This window comes from Sebastes fasciatus, chromosome 13 (genome assembly GCF_043250625.1).
Source record: "Sebastes fasciatus isolate fSebFas1 chromosome 13, fSebFas1.pri, whole genome shotgun sequence".
NCBI lineage: Eukaryota > Metazoa > Chordata > Actinopteri > Perciformes > Sebastidae > Sebastes > Sebastes fasciatus.
Window position 1 is genome coordinate 7,595,589 of NC_133807.1, and position 18,887 is coordinate 7,614,475.

The window sequence follows — 18,887 nt, forward strand, 5'->3', positions numbered from 1 at the left end:
TCAGACAACCCAGTTCTCCACAAAGGCGCCTTTATACAACCTCTTATCTTATTATACAAAATTTATGTTGCACCACCACCAAGGTGAGTCCCCAAGGAAGGACAGTGGGGGGGAATTCGCTCTCTGTGTGAAATTGTTTGGACTTAAGTGAGATTCAATGTGAAGACTTACATCCATCTTGCTGGGGCAGTCGGGATAACGGGGATCTTTGGGAACCTCACATTGTCCTAATGTTCCGTCCCTGACTGGAGAAAAGAAAAATGTAGGGTATTTATCAAAGCCTATACACACGCGCGCCAACAAAAAGACAACACCCATTAGACATCGACACAAATCAGGACAAAAGCTGCATTGTTGTTTATTTTACCCCCCACACAGACACAAAAGTCAAACACATAGAGGACGGTTATAAAACTTGCAAAGCACATCCAACATATCTACTGTGTTTTTACATCTTTGGTTGATCAAATCAAAGCATCTGTTGTGATCAATTATCTAGAATCTGTCAGATTGTATGTAAGGTTTAATTTTGCAATTCAACACCCAGCTTCATACCATTTATATAGACAGACTTATCATTAGCGTTGGACTTCCCAAGACTGAACAGGGCTTATATTGATCAAACAGGTCTTTACAGCGCTTCCCCTGAGCATTAAGTCTGTTTGTCTTTTGCATCACAGCGTATACCCTGCAGCCTTTGGGATGAACAGAGATAAATTAGAGAGTAGAGCCAGCTAACAAGCTCCTGTAAAAGCTTGGCCTCCCCTGCTGAATGGCCAAGTCTCTGTTCCATCCCACTTGCTGGATTTTCTATAGATAGACTGCATTAGTGTGATTCATAAAAATCACAAATCCTCTTTTTTTCCCCCTTTTCCATCCCATCTTTCCTGTCTCTTTCCGCCGCTTTCACTCGTTCCTCTTTCTCCCTGCCTCTCCTATCCTCTCCTTCCTTTTCCCCTCCTTTCTTCTCCTCGAAGCCCGGCACTAGTGAGCCTAATTAAAGGAGCGGTTGCAGCTCCTCCGCCAGCATCCTGCCAAGCGTCGGAGAGCACAATCACAGACAAATAATTGCCAGCCATTCTGTCTGATTATCATGATAACGGCAGACCTCTCACGATGAAAAGTGCTGCTGCCTGCTGCTGTCAAAACTTAGCCAGGTTCACATCAGCTTTATTTAAATTATATCAGACAGTGTGACAACAGGCACATTATCTGATACATTTTAATGAGACAGTGAGGTGAATAGCTTTCAGTCATAAAGTGCAACGTAGCGAATAGACGGGTGGAATTGAATTGCGAATTAAGTTGGCCGTCCGATTTCTATTCTGTGCCCAATAAAGAAATTGGGAGTGAAGGCTAATAAAGAAAGCTGACATGCCTGGATCCCATTAACTGGGCAGTGATTCATCATCATGTTTTAAACATCCTGTAGTCGTGTGGTTGTGATATGGCAGCAACAATGGAGCACCGTACTGTGAAGTACACCCCTGACACAAACAGTGGCTTGCTATTTGAACGGGTAATGTGCCGTGAATAATGTCTGTCATGTTCTATATGATCAACCAGCATCGTCGGACATAAATTGTGCATTCAAGTGTTGGGCTGGATCCAGGCTTGACAGCCGGGCTTATGTGGGCAGAGGGGAAAAGTGTCTCGAGATTGGATGGATTTGAAATGGACGGGGGCGATTCATCTGAGGGGTTATGGCTATATTTGGTATTCTCCAGGTGTGTGAGTGGGCAGGATGTGTGTGTGTGTTTTGTTTTTTTAAATCGTACCTCTGTTGCTGGCCATGCTGCGCTGTAGGATCTGCTCCACCCTCACCGCCATGTCAGACATGTTCTGGGCTATGGCCTGAATCCGCTCCACCAGCCCGATAGGCTGAATCCTGATCACGCACATCACAAAGACAAAGAGAATATCTCAAGTTATTCCAGCGACAACACTTGTAATGACTTTTAATTCTCTTCAAAACTGCAATCAGGGCACCTTCAAAAGAAAGAGGACACACTATATTTATTTTATTGCTCCCTTCCATCCAGCTGTATTTGTTGTTTTTCCAGCCTTCACAGTGAGCGTGAAGTAGTGGAAGAAATGCTAATTGTCTAGAACTTGAGGCGTGAAATCGAAAAAAGGCTTTTAAAAACACTGACAGATAATTTATTTGTTAAGATAAAAAAAAAAAAGTAGCTTGGCATATTAAAGCGAGTCCCCGGGGGGACATGAAAACAGAAGACAATTAGGTTGTTAGCAAATGTGTTTCACTGCACTTGACCTCTGTGGCCTGAAAGCTGTTGGCAAAACAATCAGGAAGCAATATTTACAATGGATGAGGAGATATAGGGGATGAAACGCGGAGAGAATAAAGACAAGACAGTGTTATAGTTCTAAGAGATTTGGGAAATCTGTAACGTGTCTATGAGGAAACAGAGAACAGCCAATTATCTGAAACTTTGTTCAGACCAGGAGCTCAGTCTTAAAGTTTCATCTCACCCCAGAGCCTGAGTTATATATATGAATGCATATACCATACATGATGTATAGTATCTGCTCCATCTGCTCTACAAGCTGCAAACACCAAAGGAGAAGAGACATCATCTTACCAAATGTTATCCTTCTGTGTAACAATGAACTTCAAAAGAAAAGTGGGTAAATGTTTTAGCATTTGCCGCAACACCTTAGGAATGCACTGCAACGACCTCCATTAATGGTTAATGGATTTATGCAATGCATTATTAAATATTCCTGAGAAAGACCTCTGAGGAATAAAATCCGATTCCTATTGAAAAAAATTAGAAAAGTTTGCTGCGGCCGGTGAGCGGTGCTTGGTTTTTGGCTCGACTGTTTTCAACATGGTGGCCGGGGTCACAAACGTTCTCGTTTAACAGCACAGTAAAATACCAATTCTGAAAATATTTGAGGAGAGAAATAGCCATTACAGTAACAGAATCTTGATACATATTTGATCAGCGCTGCCTAGTTTGACAGTTTGATCAGAGTTTGTGAGCAGTGATTGACAGATGCGTTAGAGACTACTCAGCTCTGATTGGTTGTTTTTGTTCAGGCGCAATAAAATATCGCAAATGCCATAGAGAGGTGAAGTTCTGCTCCTTCTGCTGGACCACCATGGGACCTTATTTTGGAAAAAGTATGTACGGCAGTCAATGGCAAGAGACAATTAATTTTTTTGATCCCGTTTGAATTGCGCCATGATGTACACATACAGACGTAGGCAAAGTTGTTGGTAACGTTCCGTTAAAGAGAGAAAAACCCACAATGGTCACTGAAATAACTTGAAACTGACAAAAGTAATAATAAATAAAAATTCACTGAAAATGAACTAATGAAAATCAGATATTGTTTTTGAATTGTGGTTCAACAGAATCATTTAAAAAAACAAACTAATGAAACTGGCCTAGACAAAAATGATGGTAACATTAACTTAATATTTTGTTGCACAACCTTTTGAGGCAATCACTGCAAACAAGCGATTTCTGTAACTCTCAATGAGACTTCTGCACCTGTCGACAGGTATGTTGGCCCACTCCTCGTGAGCAAACTGCTCCAGCTGTCTCAGGTTTGAAGGGTGCCTTCTCCAGACAGCATGTTTCAGCTCCTTCCACAGATGTTCAATAGGATTTAGATCAGGGCTCATAGAAGGCCACTTCAGAATAGTCCAATGTTTTGTTCTTAGCCATTCTTGGGTGTTTTTAGCTGTGTTTTGGGTCATTATCCTGTTTGAGGACCCATGACCTGCAACTGAGACCAAGCTTTCTGACACTGGGCAGCACATTTCGCTCCAGAATGCCTTGATAGTCTTGAGATTTCATTGCACCCTGCACAGATTCAAGACACCCTGTGCCAGATGCAACAAAGCAGCCCCATAACATAACCGAGCCTCCTCCATGTTTCACATTAGGTACAGTGTTCTTTTCTTTGGATGCTTCATCTCTTCGTCTGTGAACATAGAGCTGATGTGACTTGCCAAAAAGCTCCAGTTTTGTCTCATCTGTCCAAAGGACATTCTCCCAGAAGCTTTGTGGCTTGTCAATATGCATTTTGGAAAATTCCAGTCTCGCTTTTTTATGATTTGGCGTCCTCCTCGGTTGTCTTCCATTAAGTCCACTTTGGCTCAAACAGTGACGGATGGTGTGATCTGACACTGATGTACCTTGACCTTGGAGTTCACCTCTAATCTCTTTGGAAGTTGTTCTAGGCTCTTTGGTTACCATTCGTGTTATCCGTCTCTTCAATATGTCATCAATTTTCCTCTTGCGGCCACGTCCAGGGAGGTTGGCTACAGTCCCATGGACCTTAAACTTCTGAATAATATGTGCAGCTGTAGTCACAGGAACGTCAAGCTGCTTGGAGATGGTCTTATAGCCTTTACCTTTAACATGAAGGTCTATAATGTTCTTTCTGATCTCCTGAGACAACTCTCTCCTTAGCTTTCTGTGGTCCATGTTCAGTGTGGTACACACCATGATACCAAACAGCACAGTGACTACTTTTCACCCTTTAAATAGGCAGACTGACTGATTACAAGTTTGAAGACACCTGTGATGCTAATTACAGGACACACCTTAGTTTAATATGTCCCTATGGTCAAATTATTTTCAATCTTTTCTAGGGCTACCATCATTTTTGTCTAGGCCAGTTTCATTAGTTTGTTTTTTAAAATGATTCTGTTGATCCACAATTCAAAAACAATATCTGATTTTCATTAGTTCATTTTCAGTGAATTTTTATTTATTATTACTTTTGTCAGTTTCAAGTTATTTCAGTGACCATTGTGGGTTTTTCTCTCTTTAACGGAACGTTACCAACAACTTTGCCTACGTCTGTATGATGTTTGTCAATTTAAAACATAATTTTGCAGGTCAGGAAAGTCAGTTTGATGTAAAACTGTTTAAGTATCAGTCTGTGAAAATACGTCATTAGAAAGGTGACACACCCAAAAGTAGCGTAAGTGGTGTCTTTCTTGCTGAAGTTATGATGCCTGTGTGTTTCGTACTGGGATGTACTAACACCAGCAACGGGTCTCGCTCGTTCTTTCTCTTACGGCCGTTAAAAAGACCAGGAGTCGCTGGATAAAACACATCAGGTAAGATAACGTTTCATCTGTGCGTGGAACATAGCTAAGTGTTGGTGACATATATTGTGCGAGACGAGAGATGTAGTTCACTGAGCGGTTTCACACAAAACTAAATGATACTACGACAAACCCACGGCGTACTGAGACTTTCTTGACTTGCAAAATTATCTTTTAAATTGACAAACATCCTATGTGTGATTCATGGAGCAATTCCAATGGGATCAAAAAAAAATATTTGTCTCTCCTCATTGACTACTATACATATTTTTTCCAAAGTAAGGTCCCATGGGGTCCACCGGAAATTGAGGGACTTCGCCTCTCTATTAGGAGCACAGGAGGAGGCAGAGGAACATGATTTAGTTTTTCACAGATTATCGGTCACATGCACTACTGTCAGTGCCCGTTTTATAAACAATACGTTTTTTATCATATTTGCTCAAAGTTACCAACTGTGACCTTAATGATGTGTGCTGCCTGCGTTATGATTGACCAACATTCATAGATGGAACTACTGCATCATTGCCCTGTTTTACATGACAACAAACACACAAATTAAATATTTTAATGAGCCCTCTTGTTACGTAGTAGTATTTCTGGAATTTACATTGCTCATTAAAGAGCTGTGAACGTGGAAACTCACGAGAACTAATGGAACGGTGGTTCTGAGATCAAGCAGTAAAACTGTGATTTCATTGAGGCAGCGTGTATTTCTGCGAGTGTGCCAGGGGACAGCGATCTAACTGTGCTTATATGCATAACTTAACATAATCCTAAACCTCAATTTAATTTTTTTTTTTACATGTGGTGCCCAGGAGGCAAGTGGTAGCCAAACCCTCTCGTCTATACTTTAAACTAGCAGGTCAGCATAAATTAATTGCCAATTACACAGACACACCGACATACATTACAGTAACACACACACACACACACACACACACACACACACAGAGTTATGATTATTATGCAGTGGCACAGAAGCTTTCGCTTGTGCAGACAGACATCTGTGATCAGAACCATCCCGTATACACTGCAGGGACTCTGACCCAGGAGGGGCTATCAGCTGGTGAAGAGTAAGAGGACAACCTAATTACTTTTTTAACGATATATCAGCTGGGCAAAGTTTCTCCTGCCTGAAGATCTCACACTAATCTCCAGGGTCAACCCCTGACCTTGAGCCATGCAGAGTTTTTTAATCACCTGAATGAGGTAAATGGGTAGCCAAGAAGTATTAGTATGAGATACGCCGTTACCACCAGAACAGTTTTAAAACTATTCGGCCTTTGTCACTGTAACATTTTCCAGTTAATCCCTGAGAGGCCAATTAAATGATTGTAAAAACTATATGACTGAGAGTTAAACCACGCGGCATTTTTGTAGAGAAAATTAAATTCTGAGTAAACTAAAACTGCAGACACATATAAATGTATGCAGCGTTTTGGCCATAATACAATAAATATTCCCCCCAGGCTTTTTGAAAAGCAGGCCAGGTGAGGCGTCGCATCTCTCCTGTCATTGCTCATCATTTATGGTCAGCATTAATTATACAGTGGCCAGACATATTGTACATTTTTAAATAGTATTTCAATACCTTTTAATATATTATCACATTGGTGGTTACATTATTGTGTGAGAGGCAGTGCAGGCTCTATTGAAGTTGACTTCAGAAGCGATATTTACCCGGCTGCGAGGAAGAGGGATGTGATGTCCAGGAGGGAAACGAACAGCAAAGGCAGAAAACAGGAGGGTGCTTCCTCTCCTCAAACTCCTGAGCAGGTGCGGGCATGAGGAAAGGTCTGTTGCCACGGCAACCGCAGAAGGCACACACACACACACACACACACACACAAAACTTGTCCAGCAAGACCCCTGCTCTTCCCTATATATACAGTATATGGCAGTTTCTTTGGCAGTGGGGTTTGTTCATACACATATCTTCTTCTTCAACACTGGGTTTCCGTAGCGCGAGGCTCTTTTCTCAGCGTGGACCTGCTCTACTGGGGTGCCCAAGGGCTCATACTTGGCCTTCTTCAGCCTTCGTGTTTTTATCTTAACATAACTTTGCCGATGAAATTCACCTTTTGCACACAGGTTGAGCTGGAGAGCTAGACAGAATGTTCTGCGGACCACCTCAAGTTTAACCTCGACAGCTTTGAGCCGCTGTTCTTTCCTATTACAGCATCTCACTTTCACCGCTGACAACACTGCAGTGACCACCTCCAAAACTGGAAATGATGTGTTTTTAACTTCAGCAAAACTGATATGTCCTAGGGCAGTTAATAGAGAGTCCTTTTTGGCAGGCTGTCACAATAATTGGATCAAATCTGTACAAGCCATAGCACCTGGAAATTCATCGACTACATACATACTATTCAGCATGTACAGCATACTGAATGCTTAAACCTGCAGTAGGCAGAATGTTTTTGGCATCATGTGGCAAAAATTCCATAATAACCTTTCAGCATATTGTATTTCAAGTGTTCTGAGAGATAACTATACATCTACACCTCCTCATGGCTCTGTTTTCAGGCTTTAAAAAATCTAGCCCGTGACGGAAAACGTTGGCCAATCACAGGCCATTTCAGAGAGAGAGAGAGCGTTCCTATTGGCTGTTCATTCAACATAGGCAGCTGTTAATCACTCGCAAACTCCGATCAAACAGTCAAACTAGGCAGCGCTGATCAAATACGAATCAGTACTCTGTTACTGTAATGTTTATTTCTCACCTCAAATGTTTTCAGAATCATCTTGTAGTGTACTGTTTAGCTGTAAATTGAGAAAGTTTGCTCCGGCTGGTGGGCGGGGCTTGGTATTTCCTCAACTGTTCTTAACATGGCAGCCAGGTCACAAACTTTGTCATTTTACAGCTACACACAATGTATACCAATTAACCTCACTAAAACTTCAATTCAGTAGCTGTCCTCGAGCTTTCGATCATATCACACAATCCTCGTCTGCAGATGGAGTTTGTCATGGAATTGTTAAAACTTTTATTTTTCTAAGCATTTTAAGTATAATACAACCAGGCAAAGTAATATGTGATTTGATCGAAAGCTCCTGAACAGCTACAAAAAGGAACCTCGTGGTGGTTTTCAAGGTCAAGAATGAACTTGCAACACGGACAATGATTTTGGTGAAGGAATTTTACTCAGTGACCCCCTCGAGTGGGGCCTGAGGTACACACTGACATGAAGGACATTTCATTCAAATACACACCACCCTCACTCCATTCCTCTAGTTTTTTAAAAATGATCCTTATTTCAGAGATGAGCTGAAATAGTGAGTGCCATTACTCGAACGAATGAGAAGAACACAGTACTTTCAGTTTACTGCAATTTCCTAATAATTGTGCAGGTAATGTGCTTCCTTTCTCAGAAACTTTCAGGGAACTGGGGTCAATCCTACCCCTTCATGATAGCATTTTATATCAACTGTATCTAACGTGAAACACATTAGAAAACAAGATGGTGTACCTGTCCAGGGCCGAGCTGAGCTCATCCAGCCTGTGGGTGTCTGTGGTGTTACCCAGTTTAGACAGAGCATCCATCCTCTTCATGATGACCTCCAGCATGTCACTGATTTTCCTCAGCACCCCACGAGATTCGTGTCCACCGAGCACTGAAAAAACACAGAGACGGATAGATAGTGTGAGACAAATATTACTCGAGTAAATCATAGAGATAGGAGAGAGTTAGGATAAAGAATAAAAGGAAGGAGAAAGTCGTAAGCAAGTGATAAGAAAAAAGAAAGATTCAATTTTATGGCATGCTACAGTGTGTCTCTATGTAAAGTCATATTTTATATAAGCACATTTGGCTTTCTGTAATGTAGAAAACAAGGTCACGGGAACAAAACAAACTGCTTGCTGTTCAATTTTTAAAATAAATACATGTTTCTTCTGTGAAATGATTTAGTGCACTCATGGTCACATTTTTAAACCCATCCATTTATTTTAAAATATCACTTCAGTCTAGTTTCTACTTTGTTTTGTCCTTCGTTGCTACTAAAGCAGCAGCTCGCCAGGAGCCAGCTTTCCAGCAAAAACACAGGAACAGGCAAATTAGTCCGACAGTATTGGTTTTTGTCTTCCTGCTCGGCTCAAATTATTAACGACCTGACAGGTGGTAAACCGGGATGATGCCGTTAGCAAACACCTAGTCAATTAATGAGCCTGCAGCTACAGACAATAAGGTCAAAGCAGGTCTCCACATTGCATCGCTTGTGAGTCATGGGTCCTGATCCTGCACCGTTCTCTTTGAACACATTTAAGCTCCGCGCTCAATGCAGAGCCTAATTATTAACACACTTCAAATTCACCAAAGGGCTCAAGAAAAGCAGAGTTCTAAGCAGCAAAAAAGTTGCTTTTGATGAAGAAAATCCAGAGAATCAAGATGAATAATGCCACTCTCGGGACATGGGGAGTGAATTATTTTGCGGTTTGAACGCCAACAACAGCCTCATATTGTTCTCGGAGGCTGTTGGGTGAAAATAAAGCCTCACCTCTCAGCGTTCCCTCATCAATCCCATTAGGCTTTAGAAACTGCAATGTGTGCAGACTCACTTCTCCTGTCAGAGTTCATTTATCACTGCCCAAGCGAAAGTCACCTTTCTCCGAGGAGAAATTGTATTACATCACCAGTAAATAAAATAAGGACCAAGAGGAGAAACCAACCACTTCTATTGGTCTCTGTGTGTATGTGTGTTGTTAAGCTTTCAAAAAGGAAGAGAAGCACTCGGCATCAGAAACAAGAATTACGAATAAAAGCTGCAGTCCAGAGCCCACATATCCTCCTAAATCTCTTCCCTTTATTGCCTGCACATATTTTCTCTTTCTAGAATATCTTCACTCAAACTGGTCTAAACACGTCTCGCTTTGAATAATTCAGCAGTTAGACAACAATTTTTCCTTCCACAGACAAACTAAATGAATTCCCGTTCAGATTTGCAGCAATTTAACAAAACATTTTAAAAGAAGAATGACACAGGATACGAAAAGGGGATGAGATTTATGAAGCAGTAAAGCACTGCAGGGTAATATATTACTGTATCTTCCATGTAAACACACTCTGTCAACTCTCTGACACCTGTTGCATGCAACTACAAGACAAAACCTTGAGTACCACAATCACTAAAACAATTATTGCACCACTCTACTGTACATTTATTTTTGTGGACTCAGACTATTTGCTAAGTTCAGAAGGATCCTCTATCAGCTCCAGTGTCCTCGCAGCACTAAATCTAAACAAAGCCTCTGGGCTAAAGTGTGGGAAGAACTCACATTTCTTCACAGCAATGCTCCTCGCACACATTGTGCTCGTAAATCACCATTACCCAGACCCAACACCCTTCCTACACACTACTTTTTTAGAACTGAGCCTTATATATGTTTGCAATCAACTGTTCATCACGCTGCTTTTTTCCGCTTGCTTCCTGCTGCCTCTTGGGAAACATCAGCTAATGTGTTTTTTTTTCTTTTCTCCAATGCACAGTCTGGCGCGCTGACAGTGGTGTAAGCGGGAGCTGATGGTATCTGTGTGCTAATGTAGAGCCTCCTCTGTGTCATTCCTCATCTGCTGGTTAATAAAGGGCCGATTTAGCAGCTAGCTAATCTCCTTTAACGACTCAATTTCGGAAGTGCCACAGCCCAATCGATATTATGAACAAATTCCAATTAGATCGCCATTTGTACTGTAGCCTTCTGTGTGCACTGCGAAAACACTGGCCAACCAGCTATAAACAGCTGCCCTTGGAGAGACTCACTGGCTACATGCAGTGACACACACAATTTTTTTTCTACTTTAACAGGCTGCTAGAATCACAACAGAAGACCGCTGACAAGACTGAAGAATGTGAATTCATGTTGAATACGGTTACAAGCAGGATCTAATGTTCCTTACACACTATTTTAAAGCTTCAGTAGGCAGAACATTTTCGCGTCATTGGGCAAAAATTACCTAATAACCTTTCAGCATATTGTAATTCAAGTGTTCTGAGGGGAAACTAGACTTCTGCACCTCCTCATGGCTCTGTTTTCAGGCTTTAAAAAATCTAGCCTGTGATGGGAGACTTTGGCCAATCACAGGTCATTTCAGAGAGAGCGTCTGAACGGTCCGAACAGGCAAACGAATCCTGAGAGCAAGGCTGGTGAGCAGGTCAGGAACAGGCAATAGGTCAAAGTACAGGAACAAGGGGAAATCAAGGCTATTAAATAAAGGCTAGGACAGTGTCTTGAGCTGTGGGGTGTGACACGTGCAGTGTAACTGGAGCTGTGATGTTGGAGGGTTAGAGCAGGCGGCGCTAGAGATAAAGGGTTGGTGCTCAGGAGTTTTTGGGTACGCTCGATTGGATAGCGGCCGATATACAATTGAACCTTTTCAAATAGAAAGCATTTGTTTATGGTCTTTTATTAAAGATCTTTTCAATAATTGCAGAATTGTAATTCTCACCCATAAAGGATTCTGTTGACATCCTCCCTGCGGACGCATCAGTGAAACGAATCAATCATCTTCATGTCCTGTGATCGTGCGCCAGCTAGTGAGCGTTTCGGCAGATTTTACTGTGCATGTGTTAATGACATGATGCAGATGACATGATATGGCGCAGTGACAATTCCTCTTTTTAACAGTTCAGGTTAAGATGGCTGGAAGGCAAGAGCAAACTGGCAGGAAATGAGTGGAAAAGGGCTGAATGCTGCAGGGCTGACGAGGGAAAGTGGAAACAGGTGAACAGGTGGGCGGGGAAGGTTCAGGTGACTGGGACTGGAGGGAAAGTCAGAGGGCATCTGGTGGACAGGTAGAGAATGGCAATGAACAGGTTTGGGGACGTGGGAATGTGGCTGGAGGGAGGGAGGACAGAGAGGCTGACGATCCGAGCCTTTTTGTGTATGAATTCTGCTCTGATCAACGACCTTATCTGTTCTGTCTGCGAATCACGCTTTTAAGTCCCCAACCTGTTTTACTGAGCCTCTGCAGCTAAAGCATTTTACATGACTGACAGATTAGTATTTTGTTCAAAAGTTCCCCAGAGAGCTTGCATAGAAGTGTTACAGGTCCAAGTCAAACAGTGAGAAGGGCCTGAGCTTTTATTGATCAATCCATCTATGGTTCATTTAGATATGGCCTTTCAAAACTGAATTCACAGAACACTATAAAAACAACATGACAGACTGAATATCTTTCTTAGTCATCACAGATTCTGTAGATTTCATTAAAATCCCCCAAACACAGTCAGAATCAGCATGTCTGTCATTGGAGGAGATGTTTCAATAGTGACATTCAATTGATTTATAGAGAGCCACAAACAAAATCATATTCACAAGAGAGAGCGGCAGTGAGTGCATGTCACCACCTCGGGCCTCATGCAGCGTGAGGATTTAAGACGCTGCTTGACATGTTCTCAGAGGGAGGCTCTGAACACACCGTCTCACAACACTGGGCTAATTCTGCCACCAGCGACTCCGATATTCAGATGATCTCTGCACAAAGTGTGTCTCATCACTTAAATGGAAGGTGCAGAAAATGATTTATTCTCTTTTAAGTTAAAATACCTGACTGCCTGCTGAGTATGAGTAACTTTTCTTTAAATGAGGACAATGCGGCAGCACTTGCCTGGCAACCACACACAAGTCATACACCTAGGCACACACACACACACACACACACATGTATGCAAAACTGCCAAACGTACAAAAAAATAATGGATGCATGAAAGAAGCAATAAAGTTGCTGAAAATTACTAACTTTGCCGGAACAACAAGCTCCCACACCAAAAGTACAGGCTGTTCTCACACACCATTCATAGCTATACCTACCAACAGTAATGCACTGTAATCTGTATATATCCCACAGAATCAATGCATATTTAATCCAAGTGATCGTGAACCAGGAAGTGTAAAGAGCAACAAACGCCGCATAGAGAGGAGGTCGGGGTGGATGGGTGGGTCAAAAAACACCTGACTTTCGCCCAAGAGACCGATGATCGCGTCCCGTGTGAAACCAAAAGTCAAAGTTAATATGTTTGTCACTTCCGTACTTACGGACTTAAGTTACGCCACGATCTTTTCCTACTCCTAACCAAGTATTTTTTTTGCCTAAACATAGCCAAGTTGTTTCCTGTTTTTAATTAATTATGAGTTCTATTTTGACAAGACTGTAAACATGTAACAAGCTGAAATTGACACGTGTTGCTGGATATTTGTAGGAAAATGCATAAAAAATGATAAATAACTTTTCGTAAGATATCATACGAACCGTTGAACTAAAATTGTAGACAATGTTAGGGGGGCATTTTTGTTTTTTACTGTTGGAGTACTGGAGACATTTTGTCCGAGGCATCATCAACAGAATCCAGTAAAATATATATAGCTTTATAAGATCTCATATAACATTAACATGAGCTCAATAAAATGGACCGTGTCTCTACATTTAATAATTTATTCATCAACAATTGATTGCAGCTGTGTGTCATGTTTGATTTCTCCTCCCCATTGGCATAACTGAGAGCCAAATAAATAAGTGCTGTCATCCCTGCTGATATGCATGCTGGCTGGCTAGTTTTCTCAGTGAGGGGCCTCTGGGTCAGACCTCTCCATCATCTCACCTGTCACCAGAATAAATTCATGTATTCCCTCCTGATCTGCACTCTTACACACACACACACACACATACATGCACGGATGTCCTCTCACTCCCAATTCAAATATCCATTACAGAAAAAAGGCTGATTGAGATTGAGTTTCTTTACTCTTTTTGGCAAGGGGGCGACTGATATCCAGACACCATTAGAGCAGAAAACCTGCGTCACTTATGCTCTATGCAGCTCCGGCCTCTTATTGCACCTGACAGCCTGGAAAAGAGGAAACCACCGTGACAATTTTTTTTTAAATCATGCTTCTCTGTAGCTTCAATTAAAACCTGAATCTTTCCTTAGTTATCTCCTTTGACCCTCCCGGTCCCCACAGTATGCACACATAGACCAATGAGTTTAGTTAGAAGCGTGGTGTTGTTTTATTAAACTTCACGCCGAAACATTGCAGCCCTACAAACACACCTGGCAACTTAGAAGGTGAGAGGCTGACTCACACACAGAGCTCAGTGTCTAATATACCCTATCAAAAACACACACTCCTCAATTCACCCCAGAAACACACAGCATGTCACAGCATACAATCATTTCCCAGGACGGGAGTTTGGTTTTATTCTCTTTTATGCTGCGATTGTGCAGAACCATAAAAATATGATGAGCATTTGCATAAACATATTTCCTGTTTTGACGAAGACAATTCTTGCATGAATGCAAAAGAAACAACAAGAATAGAAAACGCTACCTAAACCAACTTCTGGAAGTGAACTTCCTGACCCAGTTTGCGGCTCACCCTGCATAGCCGACTGAATGCCTGATCAACAATACAGTACATGCGCTCCAAACGAAGCTGAAATCAACCTGCATACCTCAGCTAATATTATACAATGATAGAGCACAGGGTGCTGTCACTTTTTAAATTAGGCTCTGTACGTGTATTAATCCCTTTTCAAATGTGTGTACTGCATGTCCACGTGCGTGCACACACTTCATGGCCACACTCAGATAAAGGTAATAACGCTGCAGCAGCTAATTTACAGAAACAATCAAAACTGTAGTGCTTAATTTCCCACTGCTTCCCCCAGGAGACAATTTAATCAAACGAGGTCTACACCAACACTTCTGCGCAAATTTAAATCAACACCGACTGTTTTTCTCAACAGTCAATCCTACAGAAGACTAATAAGCAGCAGTGGTGTGAATAATCTCTGTCTAAATGTGTCTATTGTAACACCAAGAGCAAAAAAAAGGTACCATGTTGTAGATCAAATGACGAAAGATGCAGGATGCCACGAAGCTGGAAAACAATAAAGTCATCTGAGACACAGAAAACATGTTTGCAGTTGAATTTAGTAACTGCCCATCTCGGCAGAAACAATCAGTAGAACCCTTGTTGTTGTCGTACCTGCCTCCCAATCCCAGAGAAAATCACTGGTCTTTCCAGCAGGTGACAGGAGCTTGTGAAAGAGTGAACAATGAGCAGTCATCTTTAATTCGCACCTCTCTTTTTGTCAAACACAGAGTGGGCAGTCGGCTGCACATTCATTGCCAGTTCTTAACTACTAGCATCAGTAGAAAAAAGATCAGTTTGTTTTATTCATAACATCTACACACGCTGCAGGGAAGGGCTCCTATTTCAGGGAGGTTACTTATCCCATTTTTCATTCAAATGAAGCACCGACGTTCACAGCTTTGATAGACCTGCAAAATGCCACACCCTTACAAGGAGCAATGTCTGGAGAGACTCATTTTCATGCATCACGTAGTGAGGATTGCTGAGCCATGAAATAAAAAAAAAAGTTCTGTCAGAGTCTGTGAAGGGATCGCGGCGAACAGGATACTGAACACGACGCTCCTTCCACACCTGATGCTCGGCTACGTGACTCAGTGATGGATTATAACTTTGTGGAAAAAGGCAGAGTTTCAGTATAGTCCAGCCACAAATATGTAGCTTCATTATTCTTTCCAGAGCCATTTCAACATATTTTTGGGGCGATATGCATAATTCAAGGGCGGGTCCATTGTTTTTTTGTTTAGGTTTTTATTTCATTCTGTAGCTTCACAGTGGTGTTCCTTATGTATTCAAATCCGAACATCCAAAATTAGGTCGAGGTACATGTTTTAGCATCAATGCTATTTTCCCAAGCCCTTCTAAAAACTTTTTCCATGACCTGACGTAGGTTTCCGCATGATGATGCTGCTACATTTACAGTGTATATACATACTTATAGTCAGTGTATTAACGTTACATTGATGGCGGTCGGCATGCTCCCAGTTTGAAGAAGCAACGGGACGGAAGCTAAGCAATGTACTGCTGTGTGGACACCATGTTAGTTTGGATCTGAAAGTCTCTGTTTTTGTGAATGGAGTCTGGTGGCTTTGAAGACAGCGATATAAAGGCTTCAGCCCCCCGTCGGAAAGGGCTATCTGACGGCAAGATAAAGCTGTGAAAATATTCTAAATATAGCGTACATTTAAACTGATATTGATTTTTTTAGATTGGCCTTTTTAAGGTGGTTAAAACATGTTTTTCTGCTGCATCCATCCACAGCCACGTTACCTCGTCGTCAGACAGCCCTTTCCAACGTGGAACTGAAGCCGTTCTCTTCAAAGCCACCAGACTACATTCACAAAAATAATAATTTGACCTCACAGAAAGTGGGAATATACTGTACATACAACCCCAGTTCAAAAATGTCAAACTAACCCTTTCAGTTATTTCCAAACTTAGCACAGCTAACTTTGACTCACCTACTGCTAGCGTTCACATTATTCATAACCTTATTGATTCGCTTCGATTTGCTTACTTTGGTAACCTCACTGCTTTTTGCTAACGGCTGAGTGGACGTTTACATTTGAAAAAAAATGGAAAATACCGCAGATGGACCCACCCTTTAAGGGGGAAAATGCAAGGGTTTAAATACAGGGGGGGTGGGTAAAGACAGATGAAAACATCTGCTTTCATTGAGAGATGTCACACTCTCTTTGCCTGCAGCAAAACATATTTTTCACTTCGAGGACAGCAGCTAAAAACAGTTCAGGTAATGGAGCTTGCAGGTAGGAATAAAGAACGCATTAACATCTGAACCACTTAGTCCTGCTCTGACTGGGGTAAAACCTGAAAGCATCCTTGGCCTATTCCTCCCTTTGTGGCAAAGCTGCAATAAGACCCCTGTGGTAAAAGGACACACTGTGAAGGTGGTCTTCAAAGAGCTTATTAGAAAGCTACAGTAGACCTCTGGAGCCTTTAAGATATCTAGGATCAAACGCTTCCCACTTTCCTGCTTCCCACTCTGGTAAAAATCCCTTCCCTCTGTCCCCCCTCATATTTCTACTCCACATCATTAGATTCCTGTACCTTCAAAAGGAAGTGATGAGGGAAGTGCATGCATTTTAAAACTGGAAATATAACTTGGTATCCAAATGCAACTCAGTGGTATTCTGTGTCTCTGGCTCGGGAGTGCAACTCAATTTTATACATAGAAATCTGTAAGTAAAATAGAGCTTTTTTTTGAGTGTGCAAAGCTGAAAAGCAGGTATAAGAGTCTTGGAACACCTTAGGTAAGATTTTTTACAAAAATAATACAAAAACAGGTGAGAGAGACTGAGCTGGAGAGAAACATAAAAGGAAAGAGGTAGAGGGAGGCGGGAGGGCAGGGAGAGGAGAGAGAAACAGAAGGTTGCAAGACAATAATTACATATTTTTCTTCACACCTTTTGCTCTTCAGGCAATCGTTGCCATTCACAAGACGAGCAATAAACAGGGTGGTGGTGGGTTCTCTTCTCTCGGCACAGCCTGGCCATTTTGTTTACACTCTCAGATTCAAAACACACCACTGCTTTTTATAAGATTTTCACATTTTCTATGTTGACTGACGACATGGCCGTGTACATAAATGTCCTGTAGCTCTTCACAGCGTCCAGCAGCAGAGACTGTAAGTATTATCAAGTTTGCTGCTCCACTGAACAATTCATCCCAGCTCATTCATTGCGCTAACACTCCGTGCCGCTAATCCTCATTCCCGAAACATGCACATGTACACAAACACACGTTCACACACACAGAGAGAGAGGGGGAGAATTTACATAGCTCGACTATCCGTGGTTAGCGGCGAGGCAGTGTTTAATGAGCTAGAGGCCGAATGCCTTCCATTGACTACAGCCTTAGAGTGGTTAATTAATCAGACAGCTCTTCTGTCTTCCACCCCTCTCACCCCCCACTCTCTCTTTCTCTCCCCAAACCAGCTCTGCATATACTATTTCATAAATGGGTGAGTCGTTTCCCATGATGACACCTGATGCACCTCGCTACCACATCCCCTGCGTTACTACTCTTTCAGAATTATACTGATTTTCCCCGAGGAAGTGCTCCAACTACGAGCCAATGTTTTAATAACAGAAAAACCATCATTTAAGTCAGTCAAAATTGATTTCAACACTTTACGTCTTGCACAACAAGCAAACCACAGGGCGCCATGCCATTCACTGATTGGCCCCGAACATGGACTGCATTATTCAAGAAGGATGAAATGATTACTCTCGCCTCATTTGCATTGCCTCTTCCAGTGCCAGCTGGTAGCCGCCACAGAGGATGACACGCAGTGTCAACATTGTGCCAGGCGGCGATAAAAAGGTGAGAGACAAAAGTCCAAAAGCTAACACTGACTCTCCCAAATGGCTAGCGCTGTAGTGGTTTATATGCAGAGGCACATAGCGCAAACAGAGGCAACGTGCTGGGAAAGATAAAAACTTTCTCTCAGGGATGGTGTCTCGGAAATGGTTTGGATTTTTTTTTTTCTGCCGTGGCTTTGTTTTGTTTGATCTCTGCGAAAGGCACGGCCAATGTTGCTGGCAACATTTGAGTGTCAATTTGGACTTTTTAAGGAATATATTTGTCTAAAGGAAGTTGTAAATCAGCTGGTTGTCAAGGAGACCTTTTTTTTTATAACCAAAACATGACCACTGTCCCATGATTACATCCCATTCCACAGCTCTAATACTGTCTACTGTCTTATAAACATACCGTTAATACTATTAGTATTATAAATTTCACCTTTAAATCTTCACTGCCAGAGTAAGTCATGTTTGCAACATCTTATTTTTGCTTCAGTGCGCCTTTACAAGAGTAATTCAACTGGTGAACTACTTCCTCTCCATGAAAGATTTAGTGTATCTGCACTACATGAATACATACAAGGTCAACAGAACTTCCACC

General features: G+C 41.9%; 1 protein-coding gene across 1 annotated transcript in view; it reads right to left on the minus strand.

Moving 5' to 3' along the window:
• Positions 1-18,887, minus strand: part of mgat5b (alpha-1,6-mannosylglycoprotein 6-beta-N-acetylglucosaminyltransferase B) — a 66,441-nt gene that overhangs the window by 45,265 nt on the left and 2,289 nt on the right. Inside the window, exons 3-5 of the mRNA XM_074655226.1 lie at positions 8,566-8,710; positions 1,779-1,888; positions 172-245 (exon numbers count right to left, since the gene is read on the minus strand). Of these exons, the coding sequence (XP_074511327.1) occupies positions 172-245; positions 1,779-1,888; positions 8,566-8,710 (329 nt within the window). The remainder of the gene's footprint in view (positions 1-171; positions 246-1,778; positions 1,889-8,565; positions 8,711-18,887) is intronic.